The sequence below is a fragment of the Pochonia chlamydosporia genome, chromosome 2 (assembly GCF_001653235.2).
Source record: "Pochonia chlamydosporia 170 chromosome 2, whole genome shotgun sequence".
Lineage (NCBI taxonomy): Eukaryota > Fungi > Ascomycota > Sordariomycetes > Hypocreales > Clavicipitaceae > Pochonia > Pochonia chlamydosporia.
The window spans coordinates 2,445,876-2,473,518 of NC_035791.1; the positions used below are offsets into that span (position 1 = coordinate 2,445,876).

The 27,643-nt window shown below is 51.4% G+C and overlaps 7 protein-coding genes across 7 annotated transcripts; 4 read left to right on the forward strand and 3 right to left on the reverse strand.

The window, feature by feature from the left end:
* Positions 1-1,525: 1,525 nt before the first annotated feature.
* Positions 1,526-2,888, forward strand: VFPPC_02861 (solute carrier family 35 member B1 protein; the record flags this gene model as incomplete). The annotated part of the gene is made up of 3 exons (XM_018282442.1): positions 1,526-1,743; positions 1,801-2,594; positions 2,659-2,888. The coding sequence occupies 3 exons, from the start codon at positions 1,526-1,528 to the stop codon at positions 2,886-2,888; spliced, it is 1,242 nt and encodes a 413-aa protein (XP_018146917.1).
* Positions 2,889-4,042: 1,154 nt separating this feature from the next.
* Positions 4,043-6,478, reverse strand: VFPPC_02862 (tyrosine-protein phosphatase pmp1; the record flags this gene model as incomplete). The annotated part of the gene is made up of 1 exon (XM_018282443.1): positions 4,043-6,478. One exon carries the CDS (start codon positions 6,476-6,478, stop codon positions 4,043-4,045), a length of 2,436 nt encoding a protein of 811 aa, XP_018146918.1.
* An 8,771-nt stretch (positions 6,479-15,249) lies between these two features.
* VFPPC_13349 (LPXTG-motif cell wall anchor domain-containing protein) lies at positions 15,250-18,902 on the forward strand (the record flags this gene model as incomplete). The annotated part of the gene is made up of 2 exons (XM_018291126.1): positions 15,250-16,989; positions 17,052-18,902. The coding sequence occupies 2 exons, from the start codon at positions 15,250-15,252 to the stop codon at positions 18,900-18,902; spliced, it is 3,591 nt and encodes a 1,196-aa protein (XP_018146920.1).
* An 881-nt stretch (positions 18,903-19,783) lies between these two features.
* VFPPC_02864 (RNA 2'-phosphotransferase) lies at positions 19,784-20,673 on the forward strand (the record flags this gene model as incomplete). The annotated part of the gene is made up of 2 exons (XM_018282445.1): positions 19,784-19,993; positions 20,047-20,673. 2 exons carry the CDS (start codon positions 19,784-19,786, stop codon positions 20,671-20,673), a joined length of 837 nt encoding a protein of 278 aa, XP_018146921.1.
* Positions 20,674-20,744: 71 nt separating this feature from the next.
* VFPPC_15571 (double-stranded RNA binding motif domain-containing protein) lies at positions 20,745-21,801 on the reverse strand (the record flags this gene model as incomplete). Its single annotated transcript, XM_022428970.1, has 3 exons — positions 20,745-21,293; positions 21,346-21,533; positions 21,612-21,801. 3 exons carry the CDS (start codon positions 21,799-21,801, stop codon positions 20,745-20,747), a joined length of 927 nt encoding a protein of 308 aa, XP_022284572.1.
* Positions 21,802-22,350: 549 nt separating this feature from the next.
* On the reverse strand, positions 22,351-23,333 carry VFPPC_02865 (nuclear protein involved in pre-rRNA processing; the record flags this gene model as incomplete). Its single annotated transcript, XM_018282446.1, has 2 exons — positions 22,351-22,952; positions 23,018-23,333. The coding sequence occupies 2 exons, from the start codon at positions 23,331-23,333 to the stop codon at positions 22,351-22,353; spliced, it is 918 nt and encodes a 305-aa protein (XP_018146923.1).
* Positions 23,334-24,033: 700 nt separating this feature from the next.
* Positions 24,034-27,412, forward strand: VFPPC_02866 (WD repeat-containing protein; the record flags this gene model as incomplete). The annotated part of the gene is made up of 5 exons (XM_018282447.1): positions 24,034-24,613; positions 24,673-25,302; positions 25,358-25,936; positions 26,000-26,092; positions 26,148-27,412. 5 exons carry the CDS (start codon positions 24,034-24,036, stop codon positions 27,410-27,412), a joined length of 3,147 nt encoding a protein of 1,048 aa, XP_018146924.1.
* Positions 27,413-27,643: the final 231 nt, after the last annotated feature.

Below are 27,643 nucleotides of genomic sequence, written 5' to 3' on the forward strand. Positions count from 1 at the left end.
CGGCGGCCACGCGCTGGAGGGAAAACGAAACAAAGTAAATTCAGAAAACGCCTTGATCAATCAGTCGCCATTTTTACGACCCTGTTAATTGTGCTTCTCCTTTCTCTCTTCTTTTTCATTATTCTCCTCATTTCTTTTTTATTCATAAAAACGACACGGCCGCCCGTGGAGGGCAGGAACTCACGACACCGCTTCTTAATTTGAATCCGACGCCGCACTCGCCAACCTCCCCAGCTGTCCGCGAATAACTCTGTACCAACTCGCAACCGCTTCACCGTACCACTTAGCTCCTCTTTCTTTACTCTTTGAGGGATATCTATGCCACAAGGCTCCATCTCTTACGACGCCGAAACACTCCTTTCACACCCTGGTAGCACCAACTATCAGGCAAACGCCGTCGACAGGAAATGCATACATTACCAGAAGCCGAAGCCTTCCTCCATTGTATTCAGGACAGTACCCCAGCTGGTCATACAGAGTGGGTGACTGTTTGAAATCTTGCGGAGGGGTTGCGGCCACGGCTCTCATTCCTGGTCTCAGTCTCTACTCAACACCATCGACCTCTCTCTAGTATCCCCTCGCTTCGTATCTTATGTCACGACTCTTTATTTTCTTTTTATCTATCCAACTGCTTAAAGCCGCCTCGAATTTCTTGCTTCCTGGCCGCGCGCAGCCTCGGCGAAGCATGTTGTTTTAATGGTGGATTTGATACCGCTTCCCTCAAAATACTCCCAATACCAAACCTCTTCACTGCTCGCCATCTTGACCCCACAGCTTCACCACATGGTCTGGTTGATGTGGGAGCCTTCTCTACACTACGCAGCATGATTGATGATGAAACGTAATTTGGGGGTGGCAGGGACACCCGGATAAGAGTGTATGTAGTCATACCTTTCCAAACGCGAAAAGAGATGAAATTTACTAGTCATTTGGGATTCCTGTGTGAATGTAGAATCAGTGTCTTGATAGTGATGCTAATGGCTCGTCCAGCAGTGCAGTGATGTGTTGTGTTTGTTGAGTGCCACCAGATGCTAGTCTTACGCATTGATGGCATCAGATGGGATCAAATGGGACTTGACTTGGACCAGCTGAATTCAATGTTGGACGCAGACCGGCCAGGCAGGTCGCTCAGAGGGGCAGCCGTCGGCAGTTCCTGGGATCTGATAGTTAGTGCCAGGCTGTTGGTTCAAATGCCCCCACAGAAGGAAGATGGTCCATGTCGCTCCACGTCCTTTTCAATGAAGCCACCATGGCCATTTGCCTTTCCCATTGAGGTGGGGACAAGTGGCAACCTCAAGGTCCAGAAGGCCTCGCAACCTGACTTCATCTGGGCTTCACTTCCGCATACATACAACAAGCAACCTTTTTCCACCCATGCCCTAACTCTTTACTTTTCTTTGCCTTGGTGGCTTTTCTCATTCGCTTAATGCAGCAGTAAATATACCCTAGTCCCAGCTTCTCGTCTTTCTTTGATCCCTCATTCACCTGATTTCTTTTTCGCGCCTCCTCCACGCGACTCCCTACAATGGCGCGAACGAAACGAGTCCCTGTCCGGCGCGAATCTTCGTCCGAATTCTTCAACAAACAGACTTCGTCTTGGGAAGACGCCAATGGCAGAGGAGAGAAGTCGCAAGTATCCAATGGGCTTACAAAGGCTGCCAATGGCCCATCCTTACACGATGCCAAGTCCGAGGCTGGCGTGGTCCAGCTCATAATTTCTGTCGCGGGAATTTATGCCTCATTGTAAGGTAGTTGTGAAGTCGCCCTCAGTCGCGCTTTGCTAACATCACTCTCTGGTAGCTTAACATGGGCCTACCTGCAGGAAAAGTTGACCACGACGCCTCACGGCTCAGCAGCCGCCCCAGAGCGATGGCACTTCCCTGTGTTTCTCAACACTATTCAGTCTCTATTTGCTGCGACCGTCGGTTCGATATACCTGCTGCTCTCGACGCCAAAGGGCTCCTCCGTGCCTCCCATCATCCCTTCGCGTCGTATTCTCGGGCCCCTCGCCCTCGTCGCCGTCACCAGCAGCCTCGCCAGTCCCTTTGGATACGCTAGTCTCGCGCACATCGACTACATCACCTTTTTGCTAGCCAAGAGCTGCAAGCTCCTGCCTGTCATGTTCCTCCACATCACCGTCTTTCGCAAGCGCTACCCCCTCTACAAGTACCTTGTCGTGGCGGCTGTGACCGCTGGCGTCGCCGTCTTCACCCTCCACTCCGGCAAGAAGAGCAAGAAGTCGACCAAGTCGGACGAGGCCAACGTTGTTTGGGGCCTGCTCCTCCTGGGCATCAACCTGCTCTTCGATGGTCTCACCAACAGCACACAGGACTACATCTTCCAGACTTTCCGCCCCTACAGCGGTCCGCAGATGATGTGCGCAAACAACATGATGAGCACCCTCGTCACTGGGCTGTATCTCCTCGCTAGTCCGTACCTCGTCGCTACGGGTATAGGCGAATGGCTGGGCATGGATGTTGCCGGCAGCGCGGGTGAACTGACCGCCGCTCTGGACTTCATGCGCCGCCACCCAGCTGTCTGGAAGGATGTCCTCGGCTTTGCAGCCTGCGGCGCCATCGGCCAAGTCTTTATCTGTACGTCATCACTCACCCTACTCTCTTTATTTTCATTCCTCAGTGGTGCTAACTTACTCCCCAGTCTACACCCTATCTACATTCTCATCCGTCCTCCTCGTCACCGTAACCGTCACCCGCAAAATGTTCACCATGATTCTGTCAGTCGTCGCTTTCGGCCACCGCCTGACGCAGATGCAGTGGCTGGGCGTGGGTCTCGTTTTTGGCGGAATCGGCGTCGAAGCTGGCATTGCTAGACAGGAGAAGATGGCAAAGGAAGCGGCGAAGAAGGCCGCTGCAAAGAAGGACTCTTAAAGCGGAATATTCATCTTGCGGTTAGACCTATTGAAGGTATAAACTCACCACGGGAACGGGCAGGCATCAAAATGATTTGTATATATTCGTCGATTACCTGCATTCTAGGCGCATGGCGTAGACTACAATAAAAGGCAGGAGAATTCAGTTCCAGAAAGTCCAATGTACCAGGGTGCTTTTGTCACGAGCATTGCCCTCTAAAAAGAGTGCATCATATCACACAATGTTACAAAATCAAGGAACAGTTTTTGAAGGCTTCAAATCTTGGCGTTTCTTCATTATTTTGGGCTACCAAAGCCGCCTCCCGCCTTGCAACTCATCATGCTATAAAACAAAATCCCCCCCGGGAAAAAAATCGCAAATCCAACCCGTCAATGGCTATTACCCAGCCGCCGTTCCCTTTCCCCCTCCATCTCCTTCTCTTTCGCTAAACATGCTCTACAAAGTAAATATGCAGATCCAGTCATGGATTACAAGCCGTTGTATCCAAGATGAAATTTGATAAAACGACTGATCAGCAGGCAACAAAAGCCAAAAGTCGGGACGTCTTTCAAAAAATTGCACACAAGAACTCATACATGTCTACGGCGCGTATTGTGCCGACAGAAAGAGTATTCGTCCTTGGGTTGTCCGTCACGTTGGTGTTGCTAGTCCCGCAATTATGATATGGAAATGGAAAGACCCCATTAATTTCAAACGAGAGCTGACTCGATATTAAAGATTCAGAACGCAAGCACATAGTTGCTTCCCAGTTCTGCATCCTGCCGAGTAAAGATATTCCCCGTGTATGGGTGAGATGTCCTGAGCATGAAAAAGCCTGTTGTTATACATAAGAAAAGAACGCCTGCAAATGCTATGCAAGAGACATCCCCCCAAGGCTGCGGTGGGTGTCCGAAAACGTGTATGTAGCGTCGTAGGCAATTGCTAAATGCTTTCAAGTCGGCTCCAGTCTGCTGACTGCGCCTGGTGCCTTATTTCTGCCGTTCAAATACGACGGCTGAGTGATAAAAGCAAGAAAAAGTCGCTTAGAGAGATACCCTTGTCAGTATCAATATTGGTGGGTGTCCAGAATGCCATTGTCAAATGAATCATCAAACCCCAATGCGTTCCAGCGGATACAAGTCGTAGACAAATAAAATCTCGTCAAATCCTCATTACAAAAGCTCGTCAATAGAGCGAATGATCGGTGCTTCCCCTCTTGTTGGCGGACTCCGCGGGTCAGCTGCTTGCGCTGGTCGACCAAACCCCATTATCCGGCCAAAAAATGAAAACGGATCGGGTGGGAAAGACGACTCCCTTGGTGAGAATAAGCCTTCTGTTGGCGTCGGAGGTGACTCAACAAACCGCATGCCGGCAACTTCAGGGACGTCGCGTACGGGGTTTGTGGTCATCGTCTCGGCTCTAGGCGAGAGCAAGGCCGACTCATCCGGATACGATCTGTTCACAGTGACTGTCCGTTCTGCGAGCATGCCATCATCTGGTTCTCGCGGGGAAAGCTTTTGGAACTTTCGCAAAGGGAAGCTGGAAAAGGCCGCCGGGGACTCAAAAGACCGCAGGCCAAGTATAGTCGATGGCTGACTTGGCATTCCGGACCTGGATACTGGTCGATCCAGGCCAGTTTTGGGACGCTGAGGGAGATCTTCTGGTTTCATGAGGATTGGGGCATCAAACCGAGGAGCTATCACCTCCACCGTTGGCAAGACTGGTAAGGGTTGCAAAGAGGGCAGGGAAGGTTGAAATGCTTGGCTGGGTATCGGTGGGATCGGTTCAGCATTGCTCTCCTCGCCATTGTTCTTCCACGAGTAGCTTAATGGTGCCGATGCCGGGCCTGGGGAGACTGATTGCGTGCCAGGCGTGGATGTGCTGCGAGGCCCAGGTAAGTTGTCAGAATCCGCTGCATCCAAAACACACTCTTCCCCCGGTAGAGGAGCGGTGTGGGGTTCCCTGGGAGCAATTTCGATGGCATCAGCAGAAAGAGTCAATCGGTGTTTTGTTGGACTCCGTCCAGTCCGTGGTCTATACGTTGATGACGACGGTGCCCTCTTCTTGGCCAGGTCTTTATGAAAATCTTGCAGTGAGTACATGAGCTTCATGTTTGGGCTGATCCAGCGGCTCTTCGCCTGAGCTGAGTAGTATGCATCATTGACACTCAATTCTGGAGACTGATACAAGCCGTAGGCTATGATTAGACTTGCCGACCGACTAGCTCCCTGCTGACAATGAACCAGAACCTTCTTGCCGTTTTTCGTTCGATTCTCAATCGTCTCGCAAAGGTGCATTAGATCCGGGGCTATGTCGGTGTTGTGATCCCATGGAATATGGATGTACTCTGGCACATGTAGGGGATTTGCCTTTGGGGTGGTAGGCGTATCAATGGACGAGTCTTCTGTTGGCTGGTATTCAAAAGCTGTCGCAAAGCTGGCCATTGTTATTGCTGTGTCAGGTATGGGGCTTGAGTCGGCAGGCCCAGGTGACGATCTCTCGATTGCTTGGAACGGATTTCGAACCTCCCTGGCGACATTGATCACAACATCAAACCGCGAAGCTTCCTCGGCTGTGGGCTCGAGGTACAAGTAAACATTGTCGCCATAAATGGCTATCGGGCCGTCAGGATATCCGGGTGACTTTTGGTCCTCGTTATTCACACCTTCGTGGAATGGTTCGTACTCGCTTCGATTTGCCAGCTGGGTCCTGATGGGAGAGTCCTCCTCAACTATTAATTCGTCCAAGTCCATGGCAGATTTTTGCTTCATGGGACGTAAGACTTCCGAAAGACCGGACTCATTTCGCTCCAGGACCTTGGGGAACGTCATTCCACCCGGAGGTCCAAAGGTGGACGACTTCATGGCGGCAAACATGTGAGGTGATGAGGTAGAGTGTTTGAGAGCACGGCGCTGCAGAATTGGAGGCATTGAAGGAGATGCCGGCACCTCCAGTGATGTCTTTTTAACCAAATCTGAAGCGCCCGTCTTTAGGCTGAGCTGACTTGGTTTTCGTTTCATTGCAGGAATCTTTGGCTTAATAAATGACGGCGATGACGGCTCTGTCGCAACATATTTCGACGTGGTACTTATTGTCAATGGCGGCTGGATAGATAAGCCCTTCATGTTTCTAGGCTTCCGAGGAGCAGGAGATGTCATGGGTCGGCCCAGAGTATGAGATTCGGGAATGCTAAGCATGTTGCTCTGAGATATTGTTGAGTGACAGGCAAACGTTGTTGATGGGTAGTCGCTTAGTGGGATCAGATTGATTGGCGAGTCAGGTGATGACGATGGCGAAGGATCTGACAACGGAGAAGAGTCGGTGGTTGACAATGTCGTTGTGGGGGATGAATCAGTCGACTCTGACATTTGGGTTGAAGTGCTGTCATGATGCCTGTGTGTAGGATCCGAGTGAAGTCCTGTTTGCTCAAGCCCGGTTTGTTGGCTTGGGTCAGCATATGCCGAGGGCTTGGAAGCCATGTCGACCAATTTGGGGTCAAGCAGTGTTACGGTCTCTCCGTCTGCTATCGTTTCGGCGTCCAGATCAAATACTGACATAAACGTTGGTATTTGATCTTCGTACAATCGTCGGGCCGCGGCGGACGGCATGATTTCAACGCTGTACACGAGGTACCGTCGCTGAACTCTATGCGTCCTGGCAAAGTGTGTGATGTTTTCAAAAAGAACAAGAAGACACGGTCAGATGTTTTCTTGTCGCCAACAACGTCTTCCTTTGAACTATAGAATTATTTTAGACCGTTGCAGGAGCCGAACAGGTTTGGCGAGAAATGGGCCACAAGTTGGTTTTTGGTTTGCCAAGGAATGCAGACAAAAATAGTGAGTGAATGAAATTGGCGTCTGAAGGAGTGTATTCGCAAACGACTCGAATCGAACAGGTTTCGGCGGATTGTGGACAGCGCTGCTGAATCCAATGTTTGGAAGTTCGCGAGACCAGGTCGTGGCTGGTTCTTGGAAGTAATGGCCGTGCCCTGGCTGGCTCGTGGGATCCTCCCGCAACGAGGTGCAAAGGCGCGAGAGGAGCCGCCGAGTTTGTCGCGAAGGTGGTTGTTGTTGATGAAGAAAATAAATTAATTAGAGTTGATCGTCAGGAACGAAGGGCGCGGCGAAGAAAGGTGTGTCCTTGTTCAAGTCGCTGTCGTCGAATCCAAGCACACGGGAAGGGAGGAAGAAGAAGGAATGAGACTCAGATTGGAGGTGAGACAAGAGGCCAGCGCTTAGATGAGGACTATGCAGGTGGCAGGCGTCTGCACGAGTGGCCAGGTTTCGCGGGAAGCCGTTTACAACTGAATCATGGTCTGTCTGTTCTTTCGTCGAGGGCCTCGAGGGAGCGGGCAGGTGAGTCGGACGTTTGACCAAGAGAAGAGGCAAAGTTGAGAAATGAAATGTGAAAGAGCAAAGCAGAGCAGAGCAGAGCAGAGCACGGCACAGCACGGAGAATCGAGGGAATTGGTTGCTGGGAAGCCAGATCTGGGCTGGTGGGAGGACATGGAGGACAACCGACGGGGACGGCGACGGGCCACGGTGAGGTGACCAGGGCCAGATTCAGGCTGGGGTCAAGTCTGGGCTGGGCTGGTTTGGTCTGGTTTGGTGCAAGTGGGAAGGCGGCTGAGGGGGAGGGGGAACCGGGCACTCGACAAGGCAGGAGCGACCAGACGGACAACTGTTCCAAAGAAAGAACCAAATGCCTGCAAGTACCGTCTCGTACATTTGCAGCTGCACCTGCACTTCCACTTGCACTTGCACTTGCACCACCCGGGCGGGCATGCCAGGCTGAAAGTCTGGTGCGCATCTGGGCCAACGACTGGCGAAACACGTCAGTTGGAAGTACATGCAGAGTACCACAGAAAAACACATGCACGTCTCCTCTCACGGGGTACAGCAATTGTCGCAGATGCTTTCTATTACTTTCCTTCGGTCGAGGTACTTTACGGAACACATTCAAGCTCAGGCTTGTCTCGGTGCCATACCATCCAGGCCAGCCAGTCTTGACGCACAACACACTTGCGAAAGAGGCGAAATAACGCTCCGGACGGCGAGTAAGGCCAGGGGTCACAAACCTGGCAACTGGGGACATCCGACAGGCGACAAACAATGGCCCATCTCATTAGGCGCCTGGACCAGAGAGAGTCATGGGAAGGAAGAATTGCTTGTCGCTCGCCTGTCCTGCACCAGCCAAGTGGTACATGTGGTACAAGCACCACTCTCATTCTCACCCTCCTCCCCTCCCCTTCCGTCTGGTCAATTCACCCTCTTGCGCAGACCACACCAGACCAGACGCCAGACATTTTCACCCAGACACCACCGACACAGACAACAGGTGGAAGGAAGGCCAGGACCATCTCGAGGCACCCAGCAGCCATGGCTTGGCTGGGAAGGATGGCAAGTGGGCAGAAAGCGACGCCACCCAGCCATGCTGGAGCCAGTCAGCATCGTGAGACGTGCGACCCAGCCGGCAAAAATGCTTCGAAAGCAGCCACACGAACCCCTGCTGCAACTCTGCAAGCGTGCAGCGTGCTGCTCAGCGTGCCTCGAAGTGCTGGATTGGGCTCTGCTCCTTGCTGAGTGGAGCGTCTGAAGGCGTGCGAGACAAGCCTTGCAGCTAAATATGTCTAAATATAGCCTCTCGCAGCAAGCCTGGCGGCAAGAGCTAGCCAATCACCGCCCGTGAGCCAAATTTGGCTACTCACAGGGTTTTAACTTTTTTTGGTCCTTGGCAGGCGATGTGTGGCAAGGTGCAGATGTTCGTCAATGTCGGGTTGGCAAGATTCTGGTCTCCAATGATTGTCTCCGTATTCCGGACTCGGTTGTTGAAGCAAATTCTTCAACGAGAGAGAAAGAAACCTCCTGTCCATTCATCAGCGGTGGTTGAAATATTTTAATTTTACTCGTGTGTGGCATGTCAAACTGGCTGTTGGAGTGCCGTTAATCCTACGGTGAAATCTGAGCGTTGATCATTTTTTTGCGCCGCAAACATCGCGTTGCAGTGATGCAGCTAATTAATCGCGCTTGAGCACAGAAGCCAGCCTGGTCATATAGCCTGAGACTGCAATGATTCAGCATCTGAATTCATCTCGCCTTCAACCAATTTCCTCGTCAATCTGTCGGCAATTCACAACACGTCCACGTTGCTGGCGGTGCTTGAACGGCCCGATCAGCAGGTGTTGAAGAATGCCAGCTTCAATCTTCATATTACTACGTGCCAGTCTCGGGCATGAATGGAGTCGAGGTCGGCACTAGGTACCTTGGTAAGCATAACACGCGCAACCTTGTCAGCCGCTGTAATTTCCACAGATCTATGGGGTACTGAATATTTTTATATCTTCATGATCCCGGTGGTGGAATTGCAGCTCATTCATCCATCTGACAGCCTCTCAACTCAGGACGGCGGTATTCATCACTCCAGCTCTGTACATGTACCTGTGTAAGCGCCGGTCGTAGAAACCGACCGCTGAGTGCACGTACTTTACAGGGGCAGGACCGACATCCTTTGTCCTATCCACCAATCGGGGTTCCGTATTCACTGGACAGACAACTGTGTCTCCGCCATAATGCCACCAGCAGGTGGGGCCCCAGCTTCAATGTTGTTGAGGTTTATCTGACAAGTCCAGGTTTGGCATTATTGTGAGAACTATTTGTTGTTTTGCCCGTGTCAGATCCAAACTCAAACAAGTTATTATCCTCCATGTCTGGTAGGTACAGTAATGTGTACTAGGTATTTATTACTAAGGTAATAGTACTTGGCATGATTGATGCCGAGGCGGTTGTTTCGTCAGGTATCCCTGGACTATCGAGCATGCACTTGCTGACTGGGTCTGTGACTCCTGCGGTCTGATATGATGCTCCTGGCATTTCTGGCTTCACTACGTCCTGGGTCCTGGGGGCTGACTGGGCTGGAGACGGCTGGGATGTTCAAGGTTGACATCTGGAGTTTGTCCTGGCGCGAGACCATGAGACCCCAGCCCGCCTCAGCCCGGTCCTCTAAATGGCCACAATGCATTGTCTTCATCCCCAAATTGCCGCGTTTGTGTCTAATGCATCCTCTCGTGTAAATAGGCGTGCCATGGTCACCTCGGCGCTTGCGTCCCCCATCAGATGAGAGTCTACGGAGTATTTCGCACTTGACACTTTTAATAGTGCATGTGGCGGCAGTCAGCTCAGGGGGATCCTTCCTTCCTTCGCCATACTGTAGAGAAGACCAGACATGTCTGGTACTTCGCAAATCCCACCAGATGCCTGCTCCACATTAGACCGTTCACACAAACATCAATGTCACACAAGACCCTTCCAACTCCCACCGTTTCATTCGGAAACACCCGTGATAGAGGAACCTTGACCCGGCCAACAGACGACTGAGGTTCGCATGAGTTAACATGCCAATGAAAATACCAATGCCTAGCCTTCTGCTTTACGCCCTGCTGCCAAGGGACAGTCATCGGCTCCAGCCAATGTAATGGACATTGTCCAAGGCGTCAACGTCTTGTACGCGCTAGATTCTGTGAACAAGCATCGTGTCCAGCGTCTGTAGGGCCAGAGAGTGCCTTGCATCGTTCGGACCAACGTCAACCTACAAGCTTCTGCATGTCGCAAGGGTCTATTTTGCGGATGGCTCATCGCAATTTTGAATTTGACGATCCTTGCACCACCGAATTCCAAGTCAGCCAGGCCAGGGGGCAACACGGCCACCGAAACTAACAAAATACCATGTCATATTGGAGCATCTCACGCTAACACTACTGCTCGTTTCGCCCAGGTGAAACAACCAGCCCTGGCAGTGGTTATTTTGCACCCTGCTCGAGGCGCAAACCTCTTTTGGCCAAACAGGGCGATGCCCTCTGGGCTTACCAGGTGGTAAGGGTGAGAACATCGCCCGCTGTACTACACCCCGGCTGATGTCATTCTTGAATCTGAAACAACCAACTCTGATCGAAGGGTTATTGCAGTTCTTGTCTGTCGCCGGTTTGTCGCGCATACATGGTCGTCGCGTGATGTGTATCGGAGGACGTGGAGATTGTTTCCGTGGCCCTCCGCGAAACATGGTCGTTTCGGCTTGCCTCAACAACGTTATCGGCTACCCTAGACCCCACGCCATGATATCTTATATCGACTTTCTTCAAATTATTGTACCATTCTGAGGATCAAAGTCGGTAGGAATTTTCCCATGTTTGGACTTCCTCATTCTACTGCTGGTGTGGATTTCTCCCGATCTAACCAATTCAGCGGGTAATGGGTTTGGCCCCATTGGTCTGGTCTGTCATATGGCACACGTGGATGCGCAATTCTCGTATACGACAGCTATGGGCTAAGAACAACACAGTCAAGAAAGCAAACACCACCCTATGTTTCAGGTCATTCTGCGACAAACATTTCACAACGTGGAGGGGAACATAAGCGATATTTACCGCGACCAGGAGGGTGTATCTACGCATTCACCGCGTATTTCCGACTTTTGGATGGCGTAGGCAGAGGACATGAAGCAAACATTACCTTCGAGCAGAACCTATCACTTCTCACCACCATGAGGAGAGACCATTATGGGGGACGGAGTGCACAGTGGGCATACAACATCGACCCTCTTCCCTATTGTGCCTGTTCAAAGCGGACAGTTTGCCAACAAGTGTCAATCTGGTTGCATTGCACACTCCCAACAGCGGAAGCGCCACCTGCAGAGCATTGATTTCGAACCATATGAACAAATTACCATCCGCTCCAGGCGTGTGCATACTAAGTCACCACATATGATGCTGTTCCAATGGAAGCATCGAACTTTTAGAGTAAAACTCTGCAGTGCTTGCATTTCGGCTGTTTAATTGCAGCCCTGGTGACATGTCGACTTTAGAGTCATGACCTGAAAATTCTGCACCACGAGCAACTTCTGAAGACAGACAGCTTGACTTGTCGTAGCATGGAGACTCACCGGGCCGCACATTAATTTGGAATGTTCTGACACCTGGAAGAGCAAAGAAACATTTCATTGAAGCTGGAGTTTGGATTCGGTAACTTTGCTTCCGTAGGATGTGTGCCCGAGATTGCAGTTGATTTGGTGTTTCACATAGAGTGTTGCGGATACAGTGGAAACAACGTGCAAGGCTGAGTCTTATCCTTGTGTATATGTTCCACGTGGCCTAGCTGGTGAATACGGAGTATAACTTCATGGATCGGGGATGCTGGGATTGCATGTTTACTGCCAAGTGTTTGGTGTGCATTTCACTGAAAAGCAAACTTGAACGGTATGCTACGCCGTCTGAGTTGTCATGGCGGCCGAGTATATCAAGTACTCCTCAGCTGCTACTGCAATGTGATGATTGCAAGTGCACAAAGTAATGTATGACTAACCTCTATTCAACTGTCTCACGGATATTTGACGTGACTGCTTGCTCAGAAAACATCTAGAAGCTCCATCTAAAACAGACACATCACATCATCAGTGCTAGCTGGTAATCTCATGATGGAGAAGAAAAAGAAAGAAAGGAAGGACAGAAGAGAGACACGTGTTGCGAAATTCGATTGTTTCAAAACCCGACTGCACACCTAAGCAATTTTATTCTCCTATTTTCCGCTGAAACATCAAAATGACATTGAAAAAAAAAACTAAAAAACTAGAGATATGATCAAGGACGACGTCGTAACTGCACCTACCATGGACAACCAAACTCGGTCTAGCAAAATGGCTCGGTGCGCAATGGTCCATGCTCAGCAAAACGAGACCTTGACCTTGACCATACAAAGTAGTTAGTCCCCACTCTCACTCTCGTCCCTGGCTAGGAAGCCATGTGAAGAGAGCAAGTTAAAGCGGAAACATCGACCGGACTCGATTGCGACATGGAATTTTACCCCTGGCTATCATTGAAAGCAGCTAGTTCAAGGCCAAGTTCGCTACTCCGCAAAACGGCTGACCACTCATTTGATGTTCAAAGTTCCCACCAGCGTTGCGTTCAATGTTACGAAACGGCAAACAGACTAGCAACGTTTGAAGCTGTCCCGCGTTGCTAGTGTCCGAAAACAAGACGACCGAACATGACGAGAAGCTGACGAAGAAACTTTTTCAATATTTTCACAAAACCGGAATGCGAAGCTGCGGGGTTTGAGAAGTACGAGACACAGAAAATCGACAATGGCGTCAATGCAAAGCAACACCTTTCGTCATGTGGCACCATCAGACGTGCCTACTGTAACACTAGACGTAAATATGTATGTACCTAGGTATGTATGTATGCAGCCCGATGATGATTGATGCCTGGCAGCAAAGCAAATAAAGAGACATGGACGTCAAGTGGTGCAGGTGCAGTTCGGTCATGCGCGATACAGCACAGGGCTCAAGTGCAAAGAAAAAAGAAAATAGCAGCTCGGCAGTGTTTGAAAAGCTGCTTGATGCCCAATGCTCTGGACTTGACTTGACACATGTACGGTACTTAATGTAGAGTGCAGACCAGACGGTTTTGTAGTGTATCAGGTTGCAATGTTGGAGAAACACCAGCCGCCACAAACGTCAGTGCCAGTTAGAAGCCCAGCACACATGTACAGTACAGTATTTTTTATCCAGCGACATTCAATGTTCAATGTTGAACTCGACTGCCGCGCCACATGTGAGAGAAACTGCAGCGCAATGACGGTGGCCCAAGCTCATGGTGGTGAAGCGTAGTCTGGATTCCCTTCTCAGTGGCTCAAGATCAAGAAGCTCCACAGGTTGTTCTGCTGGCTGCATGTTGGGGGCATCTGGATCCGCTCGTTTGCATAATTAGCACCAGGGATAGCCAAATATTTTGGCTGATGCTGGCTGATGCTGGCTGATGCAGTCTTTTGCTCCATGTATGCTCCAGAGAAGTGGCCGGGATTACAGCTCAAGCTTGCTCCTGATATTAATGACCTCGTCAGTTTGTCTTGCTTGATGGAGATGCATCCCTACACTTGCATAAAGGCCCAGATGTCCCTGGTGCTGGCCGAACGAGTTTGGTATGGCTGCTGCAGGTCGCCAGGAGATTTCAACATTTAGACCAGACCAGACCAGACATGGAAAGCATTGAATGCGACCAAGCTCTTACCAGACTGTGCTCTGCATGCACAGTAAAGTGATCAAATGGAACTGCCTCTTTTTTTTCCCTCCCTGGACCTGGACCTGGTCCCTCGTGTCGTTTTCTTTTCCTTGTCCTGTGTCCTGCATCCCCAACAAGTCAGCTTGAGGCAGAGACAGCAATGGGTCGCATCTAGATCGTCGTGGCTCGCACCAAACTCCATGTCCATTTCTGAGTTGTTTCTTTTTGGGAGGAACCAGCTGCAGGTCACTATTCCTAACCCAGGTAAGACTTGGCTGGTCTGGTGGTCGAGAGTCCACCCGTTCTTGGTCCTGAGCCGAAATCGCATCGCGACATGTCAGGTCTAGTCAAGTCGCTCTCCTCTCCCAGTTCTGCCGACACGGGGGCATGCATGGGATGGGATGGGGATAAAATGCCCACAGGTTGATGCACGTTGGCCGGCTGGAGCGGATGATGAAGCTACTTATCCTGGTGAATGGCATCGTGCGTGAATGAACGTCCATACAAACAACTTATCCCGTCCTTGGCTTTTCTTGGGGCCAGGGTGCTGGTAAAGTAGCAGCAGGGTCAATGGTAGCTAGTAACCATCTTGTCCGTGGCGTCTTCGTCTCCTTTATCGCCAATTGTTTTGTCAGGATTTCGTTTTTCTCTTGTAATATTTGCCGTTTTTTTTTCTTGTTTTCAACCTTTTGCCAATTCCCCTCTCATCCCGAGCATTTCTCGTCAAGTTGTCAAAAGCGGATTGCAGCCGTGTCCATTCTTTTCCTCCCCATGCTCTCTCACCATCAAACACATACTACACCACAAGCCGGCAACTTTTCCAAGGACACAGCGCGTTTGGTGTTACACCCCGTCGGATCACCATTGGGGGTTTGCCTCCAATTACCTTTGTACGAAAAAAAAAACCCCCCATTGACTTCTTCGTGCCATTGAACACGCGCCGAGGCCAATGTTTTGAACACGCCAGTGGCGGTTGCTGGCGGTTCCCTTGGTTTGACTTGTCTCGGCCACGATTTCACCCAAGCTGAAAGAAAGAAAGAGTCCTAATAATAATCCTCCCCATCCGAGACATTTGACTTCCAGCAACTCCGTTGTTCTCAACTTGTTAAGACACGTCGTTCTCCCCCGCTTCAGCTGACTACGCCTTGTTCGCTCGGGAGTGAACAGTGGGAGACGCATTCCCATATAAGCGACTTGAGGTACGCAGTCGGCGAACAGAAGTCGTTTCAATTGATCAAACAGCGGTTATTCACCCGCCAAATATTCAACAAACCAGGTTGCGGGTTTGTATGCTTGCGGCTTTGACAGCATGCAGCCTCGGCTGAGAACATGACTGAGTCGGCTGTTGTCACAACGACTTTTGGTGGCCACCAGACCAACGTCAACAAAAACTCGAAAACGCATGGTGGCAGTTTGACGACCGCAAGAACGACGACGGTTATTCCTCCCGGAGGCGCTCTCATGTCAACCTCTGTGATATCTAGAGTCGGAACTGGAGCTGGAGCTGGACGAGAACATGGACATGGAAGCCGACATGGATGCACCAGCACAGGCACAGGCACAGGCACAGCTACAGGCACCTTGACGACGCCATCTTCGGCTGTGATTACGGCTACTACCTGTACCTGCACGCTAGCGGGCTCAACTTCCACTATCAGCTCCACATCCAAGCCTTCGACAGGTGCTGTAACGTCCATGTCACAGGGAGTGTCCACAAACATGCCCGCAGCAGGTGCAGGTGCATATATCACGAATGACAGACATGGAACTCATCATCATCGCCATCATCCCTCCTCATCTCCCCCAGCTGTCGCTGCCGCAGCAAGCGGCCATGATCTCGACGACGCCTATGCCCACGTCGACGACCATGAGTCTCCTTCGCTGAAGCTGCATTCGCACCGGCAATCGCATACCTCGTCCAAGCTGCCGTCGTTTCGTGCTGCAGATGTAAAGAGCGGATCCTCGGCGCCGTCATCGTTCCCCTCTCAACCACAACTGCACCCGCACATGCACCGCCTGCACCACAACCTTCCAGGTCCTGATCCTGGCCAGGCGCCGCACTCACATCACGGCGCCCCCTCGCCAGTGTTGCCCAATCCCGTGCCCGAACACAACCAGGCCCCATCTATCCCCGACAACATCGCAAACACGGACAGCGTCGCAGACGAAGCCAGGGAACAAACGACAACATCACATCCCTCTTCAACCCTCACTGCATCGCCCTTTGCCAACTCACCACCACGGCCGACTGTGCGCTCCCGGGCATCATCTTACCACACTTCACCGGAGTCTGCAACTTCGTCCACGTCGTCTCCGTCGGGAGACTTGTCCCCCGTCAACCGGCAGCGTCCCGTATCTTGCCCTGAATCTGGCCTTGCAAACGTCGATCACACGTCCTCCCCGTCCTCTGCCACCGGCGGCACCAAATATCTAACCCGCCGGGGTCCTGCTTCGCGAAGCTCAAACGGTGTTTCGACATCCGACGGCCCGCCACCTTCGCTCAACACTCAACGTCTTCACGCCGTGGAGGCGGTGGCCCGAACCGCTTCTCAGGCACAGGGACCGGTACAGGCACCGTCACAGTCACAGCATTCTCCTGAAACACCAAAGACTGAGGGTGCACAAGGCCAACGAGAGTTCCTTCTGCTCAAGCGGCTGTCCGAGTCCAGCGCATCAGATGAAGGTCGACAGTCCATCCATCAACGACGTCCACCAGTATCCGGCAGATCTACCAACAAGAGACACAGTATTCAGCCTGCTGGCAACCTTCCCCCCGGCCAAGTAGCGCCAATTCGGGGATTACGCTCATCAGGCTCACGCAAGAGCCTAACGCAGGATATGAACTTCACACCTCGCCCTTACGACTTGGGCGAATCTTATGCAACTTCTCCTGAAGACCACACGCTGCACAACTTTGGTGGCAGACAACCTCAAGGCGGGGTTTCCCTGAACCACACCGACTCTGGCCGGCAAGACGACGGCGGCGATGTCTTTTTGAGAATAGCTAGAGAAGAACCAGTGCGTCGTTTGCGAGACGAGGAGAACTTTGACGAGACCCAGTCGTCGGTGGTATGTTGCATCCAGGTAGATTTACACAGACAATTCTGCAACACTTGCTAATTACCTCGCAGTCCGGAGTTAGGAGATCTTCCCACCGTCGCCCCCTGTCGACTTTTGTGCCTTCGTATCAGCATCAGACATCACCTCCAAGAGCACGGCGATTGTCCGACCAACAAGACAGACCACGCCCTACACATCTCGAGGATGACCAAGGAAGTGAAATCTCCCGGACCACCACATTTCGCTCCTTGGTTCGGGAGAAAGCTGCCTCTGTGCATCCGGGTGACGAGATTCAGCGGACGCGCTCAGGTGGTGCAAACCTGCGTCCATCTCCCCTCTCCGCACGATCCACAGTAGGCTATGATAACAATAGCCAGGAAGGGAGTATTTACGCGCGCAGGCGTGCGTCAATAACTGATAGCCATTCGACACTGGGCGCTCGTAGCCCTGGGTACAGAGCATCTGGACTGAGCCACAGCCGAAATCACGGCTCATCCCCCTTGGTCAAGACGATTGACTTTCAGAACAGAGCAGGGACGGATGGACCTCATGCCCTCGAGGGAACCGAGTCTACAGCATCAACCACAGCACCATCGACTGTCTGGGATGAGCTTGACGATCTCAAATCTCGAATCAATAGACTCGAATTGACCGGCAAGATACCGCCTACATCTGGGGCTGCAATCTCCAGAATGTCTGACGAGCGGCCAGCTACGGCGACGACGACGGTAACGACCATGTCTGGATCCCCCAAACGGCAGCTCAATGGCCAGATTGCCGACGTATCAAGCACTACATCCTCGCAAAAAGAGGCACACCCTATTCTCCACGCAGCTCTACTCAAATCACGGCCGTTTTTGAGTTCAGAAGTTTATCAAGCTCTGGAGTCGGCTGCCAATGATGCTATGGCGCTGTCCTCGATGATGGGCATCCCAGGACAACCGGGACCGATCTCGAGTGCAGCCAGTGTAATCGGTACCGGACCGCCACCCATCACAGACCGACAACTGCGGAGGAAGGCTGATTCGGTTTGCCGAAGCCTCACAGAACTTTGCGTGGCTCTTGGGGAGGGAGTTGGCACTGCCAAGGCTCCAGCACCGACCAGCCCGCCAGCGATGGTCCAACATGATGGACCAGCCACACCAACAATACCAAAATCCTATAGCGGTCTTCCTGCCCCTCGTCGACCCAGCGTAGCGGAGCAGGGCATACCGAAATCCATCAGCAGCCCGAGGGCTTTGTCCAAGTTTGAAGAGCGCAGAAGCTCTATTCTGAATGGAACGATGCTACCTTCACCACGTCCCACAGGTTCAACACCCACTACGCCGAGCGAAGGAAACCCTCAACGAAGATCGTCCCTTATGATTTCACGGACCCGTCGTGCCGGAACTGAGGAGCCAGAGCTTACTCGAACACCAACAACAATATTGAGGTCTCGACGCGCTGGGACCGAAGAACCAGAGGAAGGTCGACAGACGTCATTCTTCTCAAGGAATCGTCGAGGCACAGTGGGCGAAGACGGCGACGAAGGAAGATTCCGACCTCCCTCCCGGGCTGGGACAGATGTCAACATGCTAAGAGGTCAAGGACGAGAGTACCCATCGGAAACACAGGCGACGCTGCCTGACCATACTTCCCAGGTCCCTTCAGCACTTCCACGTCGCAGATTTCTTTCGACCAACCACCACCCCTCGCGTCTTGCTAGTCCTGCCGGCTCCAATTCTGTGTCGCCAAGGAGGTATTATGATCGACAAACAGGAGAACAAGATATGGCCGAGACTAGTACAGAGTCACCAGTTCAACGACAAGGCCCACCGCTGAGTAAAGGCATCGCCCACGCCCGTACTAGTAGCCTTAGCACGCGGCGAAATAGGGATAGCATGATTTCGAGCCCTGGCGCCGCAACCGGGTCCTATAGATGATGCTCGTGAGGAGCCGCAATCCCATTTACGCTTTACGCCTGTACATGTATTCATTATGGACTATTGCGCAGCTGACTTTGAAAAAAGTCTTGTGGACCAGTCGCAAAGAGACCGTCTGTTACGTACCTTTTTACTTCAGATTTTGACGATTCAATGAAGCGGAATGCTGGACTTTTTTGCTTTCTCTCTATTTTCTCACGCTCATTTTGTCATTCATGACGACGACGACTTCGGTTTGTTCCCTTGTTCCTTTTCATCTCTATTTTCTTCCCTGTTTCTTACTCTGTATAATATCAACGTACATCACGCACAAAACAACCCATAAACCGAATTTGGTACTCTGGCTTAAGCTGGACATGAGAACCACCGCTGGGACTGCATAACGATATAACGAGATGCATTGTCTGTCACTGAGGTGGCGAAACGGCCTTTGGTCTGCATTTTTCGACTGTATGGGTGGACGAATAGTTATTTATGTACGATAGGTCTTGGTTGTAATCGGATTTTTTATATTGTCATGGAGACTTTGTTGCCATCTATGTGAATGAAATTCAGATGTATGTGTTTGCTGCTTGTGAAGAGGCAAGTTTGAATGGTTGGTGTTAGCCGCATGAGTCACACTGTGTTGGGCTGGGTGGACATGAACAATGTCAGCCTCACGCTTTGTTGAGCATATAAATTCCATCCTCTGCCATAGATTTTGAAATGTAGTTACCATTCATATTTCTGAGCCATCCAGCTTGCTAGAGTAGTCCTGCTATTAGCACCATAACTTTGAGACTCGTGCAAGCCCCACTTTGAACCTCAACATTCTAAACCACCTTCTCTGCACCGCAGAACAGACTCAAAAGCACCGAACTCAGCCAGGAGATACAGCAAAAATGTCCAATAACGAAGCTCATATAGCCCTCGAAGACAAAGCACAACCCCGGTCCTCGCGGTCCTCCGGACGCAGAGGCGGCCGCGGTGGCGGCAGATCAGAGGGCCGTGAAGTCCAAATCTCCAAAGCGCTCTCCAAACTACTGAGACATCAGGCTGAGAATGCGGGCATCAAGCTCGACGACGAGGGGTTCGCACCCCTAGACCGCGTGGTATGTCCCTCTATCTCCTCAATTCCACATAACAAAGCTGACTTTGCGAAAAGCTAGCATGGGGTCCTATCAAATCCCTGTCGCCTGATCTCGCAGAAATCAAGGACATTGTTGAAACGAACGCCAAAAAACGATTCACTCTCAAACCTACTGACCCGTCTGTATCTGAACCAGCTACTGCTTCAGGGTATCTCATCCGCGCGAACCAGGGCCACTCCATCAAAGTCGATGAGACGGCGTTATTCAAGCCCATCCAAGTAGGCGACGAGGATTTTCCGCAAAAGGTAGTCCACGGTACGTATTTTGCGTTCTGGAAGGCGATTCTTGAGACGGGGGGCTTGAAGCCCATGACGAGGGGGCACATTCACTGTTCGGATAAGACGCCTGAGGAGGGGGCCGTGAGTGGGATGAGGAAAGATGCGGAGTTGTTGGTTGAGATTGATATCGAGGGGAGTTTGAGGGACGGCGTGACGTGGTGGAGGAGTGACAATGGGGTTCTTCTGACGGATGGGGGGGAGGGAGGAGTTCTAGGGACGAGGTATTTCAAGTTGGTGACGAGTAGGACTGTTGATGTGGGTGTTTTGTGGGAGGACGGGGTGAAAGTTGCTGATTTGCCGGCGGGTTTGAAGTTTAGAGTGCCGTCGGGTAAGAGGGCTGGAGGGAGTGGTAAGAGGTCATGACTTCGTTGTGGTATCTGATATCCTAGGCTATTTTCCTTATTTATCTCCCTTGTTTTGGAAGTGTACAAAAATCACAGAGTACTCTCCCCGCCAGTCTTCGGGGAATTCGCAGCCGACCATAGATTCTGAAACGTATCCTGCCTCCGTTGCAATTCTCCCTTCAGCCACGCGAGCACACTCTCCGCCATCTTCAACTTTGCTTGGCTCTGACCAACGACGCCGCTCACAATGCCTAGATCAGAGGGTACTCGTAGGGCGTTTTTGAAAACAGGCTGTCCGCGGAACATATTCTCCCCCACTGGATCAGGCTCTATTCTGTAGGTAGGGTTATCGAGGGCCAGGCGGCTCGTAAGGTTGGCTATCTGCTCGAAAATGGATGTGCTTGCCGAGCGGGAACTGGACATGGATGTCTGTGAGATGCTCGGCGACGGTGTGGGTGCTGGTACTGCTCTAGGTGAAAGGCTGGTCTGTTTACTCATGGGCTGTTTTAGAGGAGGCTGAAATTGCGGCCGTGGTAGCTGTAATGGCGAAACCGAAGGTCGATCTAAGTGCATCTTGCCGGCACCGGATTGTTGTGTGAGATAATGGAGGGCATGCTTGGCAGCAAATTGTTTGGCGTTCTGCAACGTCCATCAGTACTAAGTAGGCTTGTTTACTATCTTGAGAAAGTACCTTTTTCGACTGAAAGAACGGCGCCTGTTGTCCAACGGAGAACCCATATCCAGCACGAGGAAACGATCCGTGCCGCTCAACAGTGCAGACCGTCTGCCAAAGAGGCTGGAAGTGTCCGTCGACGGGGATACTGACGGGTTCTTGGTCCGCAAAGATGGGATTGCTCAAACGGAGAGATTGTACTCGCTCTGTTTTCAAAATCCGTTAAAGACATGTTTGGAAGTGAAATTGTCGCTCTTGGAAGGGAGCCATACGCATCAACTGACTCACATAGTCGTGGTCACTAACGTCGGGTTCATCGTTGAAAGACACGAATTGCGAGACGGCTTGGAGTTGGGAACGGCTCAGGGCAACGGGTTGGCCTGTTTGTATTTCATGGGCAATTTTTTGCTGAACCCATTGGAGGAGCTTGTCCCATGGTACGGGGATGGTGGGCGTTGAGTCGGCGGTTGACATGTTGGAGGGTGATGCCTAAGGTGCGGCGTGGAATTGATGGCGCGGCAGAGGATATTTGATGGTTAGTTGGTGAGCGTAGGTGAGTACGTTGTCGGTGTCATTATTGTGAGATTAAAATGCCTGTGAGCAAGATTATGAGGCGGCGTTGTCGGGTCTTTATGAGGTAGTATTGGGAGAGCAGCTGGTTGTTGGCTCAAAGGACATGGAGCCGCTTCACTTTTTTGTTCCGGTGGGGGTGAGTGAGCCTTGTTGTGCTTTGCTTTCCACCAACTGGCTTATACTTTTCACAGCTCCTTTGTGACACTACATAGAACTGCTGACGACCATCCTCATTGAGTCTCATGCATATGCAGTAGAAAAAGACACAAGGAAGAAAGGCGACCTTGTCGAATTGAGTTTTCCTTAGGAAAAAATGGGCCAGATTTATTCTTTGTTCTGTTATGAATAGCAACTATATGCTACCTCATCCTAGGCATGCTATCAAAGATGTACAGAGTATTCTCAACGCCAATATCCGGGCTATGCCTATCAAATCACAATTGTCTCCAACTACATTTCCTCAAAGAATCCACCATCATCATCGTCATCAGACTTGTTCGCAGGCATCGCCTCACGCATAAGCCTTCTTCGCTCTCTTCTGTTGAGTTGCGGCTGTTCCTTGCCCTGCTTGCCGGTCGTATCCTTGACAGAGACAGGGTGTTTCTGCTCCTGAGTCTTTTTGGCTTGCGGCCTCGGCACTGTGTTGTTTGATGCAGCTTTATTCACCGCTGCACGATACTTCTTTGGAGCAGGCGCTGAATCGCCTGCCGATCTCCTCTCCCGTAACTGCTTCAACGCATCAAGTCCCTCTTCCATGGTCTTCTCGACGACAGACCACATCGGCGGTCGTTCAGAGTTAAGAGCAGCTTTGGCTATCGGGGTCTGTTTTGTCTCACTGGCGTCCGCTGCATCCTCCTCCTCGTCTTTGCCTTCTGCTTTCTGACTCCCGTACAAGCTGATGTAAGGTTCTACATGAGGATGATACATCGTGTACGCTTCATCAACCTCCGCAATGTGAAGTTGGCGTCTCAGATCTTCAATATCGTCGGCATCAGGATTTTGCTCCATCTTGCGTTTGAGTTGCTTTGCTAATCGCGAAGCTTTCTTTCGTTCTTCAACCCATTGGCGTTAGCAAATGCTTAGGGAAAAAGCAAAACGGACACTCAAATACGCTTACCAAAAAATCGAACCATGTGATATTTCGAAATCATTGCACTTCGCTTCTTCTGAAAAGATTTGTCTGAGACGGTGGACTTGTGTGCCTCCAGTTCTCGTTGCATGTCATTTTGAATATTGGCGGGGAGATCCTTCTTCCGCTGTAGCAATCTTTCGATATTCCGAGCCCTCTTCCTTGAAAATCCCAGGCTGCCCTCCTTCGCCTTGTGCTTGCCGGTTCCGTATTGCTTCTGGCGCTTCGGATTGAAGCCGTTTGCTCGGGGCGGTCGTGCTTGCGACTCTGCATCGTTGTCGACGTCGGAAAATGGTCGCTTCATGTCTATGAGTGGTCGCTAGACTACAGACGAATTGGAACCGAGTTGAGTCTGAAATATACGGAGTTGGAATGTCAATTCGAGGGCAAAAGCACACCCAGTGGTGATGGGATTGATGCGCTTGGGTGAAAGAGATGGGCAACTTTTTTGATGGACGGTGTGGGGACTTTGCTTTGGGACAAAAAAATATAGGCGCTAACCAACTTGGAGCCGCTGTTATCTTATCGCTGTTGAGCACCAAACCCCACAACATTCAGCAGCCGGGGAGGAAGGAGCTGTCCAGCTTGCTGGCCAATCACCGCCTGAGCTCCTCCCTGTACTACTGGTTGTACTACAAAGCACCAGGCGCATGCGGAGGAACCGTCAAATCGTCTGCGATACATTGGTCGACGTCGCCGTGTCCAATATATGCAACGTCGACTCGCGACGAACCGTTTCGTGGTAGAAATTACTACCAGGCCAGTTTCGCGGAGCCATGCAGCTGGTCAACGAGCTCCAAAGGTCAATGGCAGCGTCGGTCAGCGGCTAAGGACAGCTCCTTGTTACTGGGCATCATCTTCCTTCACCATCGCATCGCAAAGCTCTCATCCGCAGAGAATCTGAGTCGCGAAACACGAGCACCACGTTGGGCGCAATTTGTGCCCTTAGGTTCGCGGCCATCTCAAAGTACAAGTAAAGGGCTGCCAGGCATTCATCATTCAAAATGGATCGGCCGGAGCCTGGACTGGTGAAGTGGTCACCAAACTCATCTGTCGACAGCTTTGTTCATATTAATTTACAGCACCGCGTTGTACAACTGTATGAACCCACTGGTCATGCTAATAAAAATCAATTTGATTTTTCAAAGCTCAGCCGGCACGATGATTTCCCTCCTCTCACGACCTATGATTGGTCTCCGGCAGACACCAGCCTGCTAGCTGTCGGCACGAGCTCTGGAATCATCAATCTTTTGAAAATTGACGACAATTCTAACGCATATGCCGAAATTGGGTTAAAGATGGCACGAACTTGCCAGGCAGTTGCGTTCAATACCGGTGGCCTCCTTGCTGTTGGTCTTGATCGTGTACGAATGGATCAGAGCCTCCACGTCTGGGATGTCAGTCGCCTCTCTACCCAGGAGGCGCCCAAGATAGGGTTTCCGAATGCTGCATCCACCTTCGTTGACTCTTACACGAGGCTTGAGCCAAGCGTTTCCGTTTCGAGTATCAAGTTTTTCGAAGATAGCCCACTCACCCTCGTCGCGGGCATCAAGGGTCAAGGCGTAAGAATATGCGATCTTCGAGGTATGCCACCAAAACTCTGTCAAGGTCCGTTGATACACTTGATTACTGACACTGTCTAGACCCGGGCGGAAACATCACGTTTCAAACAAAATGCAACAACAACCTGGCTATTGACTACGTTGACCAGAATTTCTTCGCATCATCTGCTTTGGATCATCCTGGCGTCATGATTTGGGATCGAAGAGCCACATCCCGACCAGTGGCCTCTCATTCATATATGCAAGCTGTTGAAGAGGACGAACTGCCATGGGGAGGAACTCTTCGGCTTGACAAGGTGATAGAGACTGACTCTGATCCCTTTTTGACCGAAGGCAAACACTCTCTTGTTCGGTCGCTTCGATATTGTCGCGACCGACGTGGATTACTGGCAGCACTTTCGCCAACAGGGCAGCTGAAAGTTCTGGAAACGACCAAGGAAATTGTGTCTGCTGGCATGGCGCCACACGAGGGCCCTGAGTTGCTGCAGGTTCAAAGGTCTCACGAGATGGATGTATCATATCGAGATAACTCTAGACGGAACGACCGAATCGTCTCATTTGACTGGGTCACCTTGGATTCCACAGCCCTACGGCCCAGACTGTTGGTTCTCCGGGCGAACGGTGCCTTTGATATCCTAGAGCAACCGTCTCGAACTTCAGACCACGTCTATAAACTCGTCCCATGGCAAGCCCCCCATAGGGGCTTGGAAGGTAAGCAGGCCGTGACAGTCAGTCAAAAGCAGAGAAGGACGCTGACTCACTCTAGAAAATTCGCCATATCTTGACCTGATGCAGTTTGAACCAACGCAGACATCAGAGATTCTGGGGCCTTTGATCACTGAGCAGGCATTGTCAGACGTGCCCATCTTTGGACCAGAAAAGAGCGGCATAGTGGGACGTATTAGCAGTGCTTTGAAGGATAGTGCGTCCGTATCGGCCACTGTTGAGCATGTAGATGAAATTTCTCGCCCGTTGCCAGAATCGTTTTTCAACGCCACCTCTATCACGCAAAAATTGAAAAGCATCAGGGCATATGTCCGTGACGAACAGGCTGATCAACAAGCGGAAGACGAGCAACATGCTCAAGAAAATGGCCCCAAACATCTAGACAACAGGCCTAATGAAATATCCTTGGCTTCAAACAGCTTGGTATCCTGTCGAGAGATACATGAAGCCCTGCTCGGCACCCTGGCGACGGTGAAAGGTCTACCGAGGGAGGCGCAATGTGTGGTTGACCATTCAATGCTCCTCCGAGCAAAGGAGAAGTATCTCTTTGACGCGGCTACCAATCGGACCGTATTATCTGACGATTCCTGGCGAAGGTTTCTCTGGGACTGGGTAGCAGGTATGTTTTCTCTTCTCTCCATCGCGTCACATCAACCGAGTATTTGGCCTGACACTTTAATAGATGCCGAAATGGCCGCTGATGACGGAGGCATGCTCCTCGGGAACATGGATCTCAGCTACCTTGGTGTTCATTCTATATGGACAAACGATCTCGGTACGATCATAAAAGTCCCTCCGCAAGCTTCATCAACCCACTAACATGTAGCCAGGCAAAAACTCTATCACCCGTCTCGCACCTGGCGCCGCCATCCCCGATCCCTCCCACTGGGAACGCGTCATCGGTCAGTTCTGCAAGAAACGCCGTCTCCCCAAATTCGACGGCGCTCCCACCAAGAAACCCTTCCATCGTCAACTCTGCCTCGAAATCTGCAGCTGGGGCGACCCCCAGCGCCACGACCCCAACGGCGTTGATCGCGAAGCTGACCCTGAATATCCCACCGCCATCCACACCATGGTCGCTTCACGCGCTCTCTTCCGCGGTGACACCGAACAAGCCATCTCCATCCTCAAAAAAGCCAGCGCCGTCCACCCCGAACTTCTCTTCGTCTCCCTGTCCCTCCAGCTCCTGGGCCGAGGCGGCAAGCACCTCCCCAAAGAACACCTCGAGCTCGACGACGCCGTGGCATCCAAAACAGACCCCTACCTCCGCGCCATCTCCTCCCTCATCGCAACAGGAGACTGGAGTTCCATTGCGAACCAGCGCTCCCTCCCGCTTACAGATCGTGCTGTCGTCGCCGTACGAAACTTTGACGACAACCAGCTCACCAAATGGCTCGAGGAGAACGTCTCCCTCGCCATAGAGGACGGCGACATAGAGGGCATTGCACTCACAGGTATTACGGACAAGCTAGTTGATATATTCGCTCGCTATGTCCAGAAATTCCATGACGTCCAAACAGCGACGCTGGTTCTGTCCATCGCATACCCCCGCTACATAGACGACATCCGGTGCCGAGCCTGGCGCAACGCCTACAGAGCCCACCTCCAACGACACAGACTCTTCTTCCAGCGTACAAAGTTTGAAGTCGAGTCTACCAAACGTTCCAAGCGCGATGGCGTGCCGACCCTCAAGCCCCCGTCACGCCAAATCGCCCTCCGGTGCGTCTACTGCGATGCCGAGACGTCCCTTGCGAATCAGGGCGTCGCACCACCGACATCCAACCCGACATTGGAGACCCGAAACCCCTTGTTGGCAACGAGTATCAGTTCTGGAATTAGCTGTCCTAACTGTGGAAGGCATCTGCCCCGATGTGTGGTCTGCTTGGAAGTTGTAGGCGTCCCGCGGTCGGATAAGCCCGAAGAGAAGGAGTCTACACGCATGGCAGGACGGTTTCCTACGTTTTGTCTACGTTGCGACCATGTTCTTCACTTGGATCATGCGAGGCAATGGTTTGCAAGACACGTCGAGTGTCCTGTGCCCGAGTGTAGGTGCATGTGTAATTTCAGGGCTAATCCCGAACTGAGTTATCATTGAAATGGCAAGTCCATGTACAGGCGGTATATGGGAAGGATAATTTCCATAATGATTTATTTGTTCAATTCCACCACTATATTGTTATATCAGTCCAAAAAATGCCAACCATGTCTTGAAAGGGCAAGAAATAAACACGATGCATGAACGCTTTGCTCTCTCACGTTCTTTCTGTACGCCTATGCCCAACCTTTGCTCTTTCTAGCGTTTCTCACATCTGACAAATATGCAACG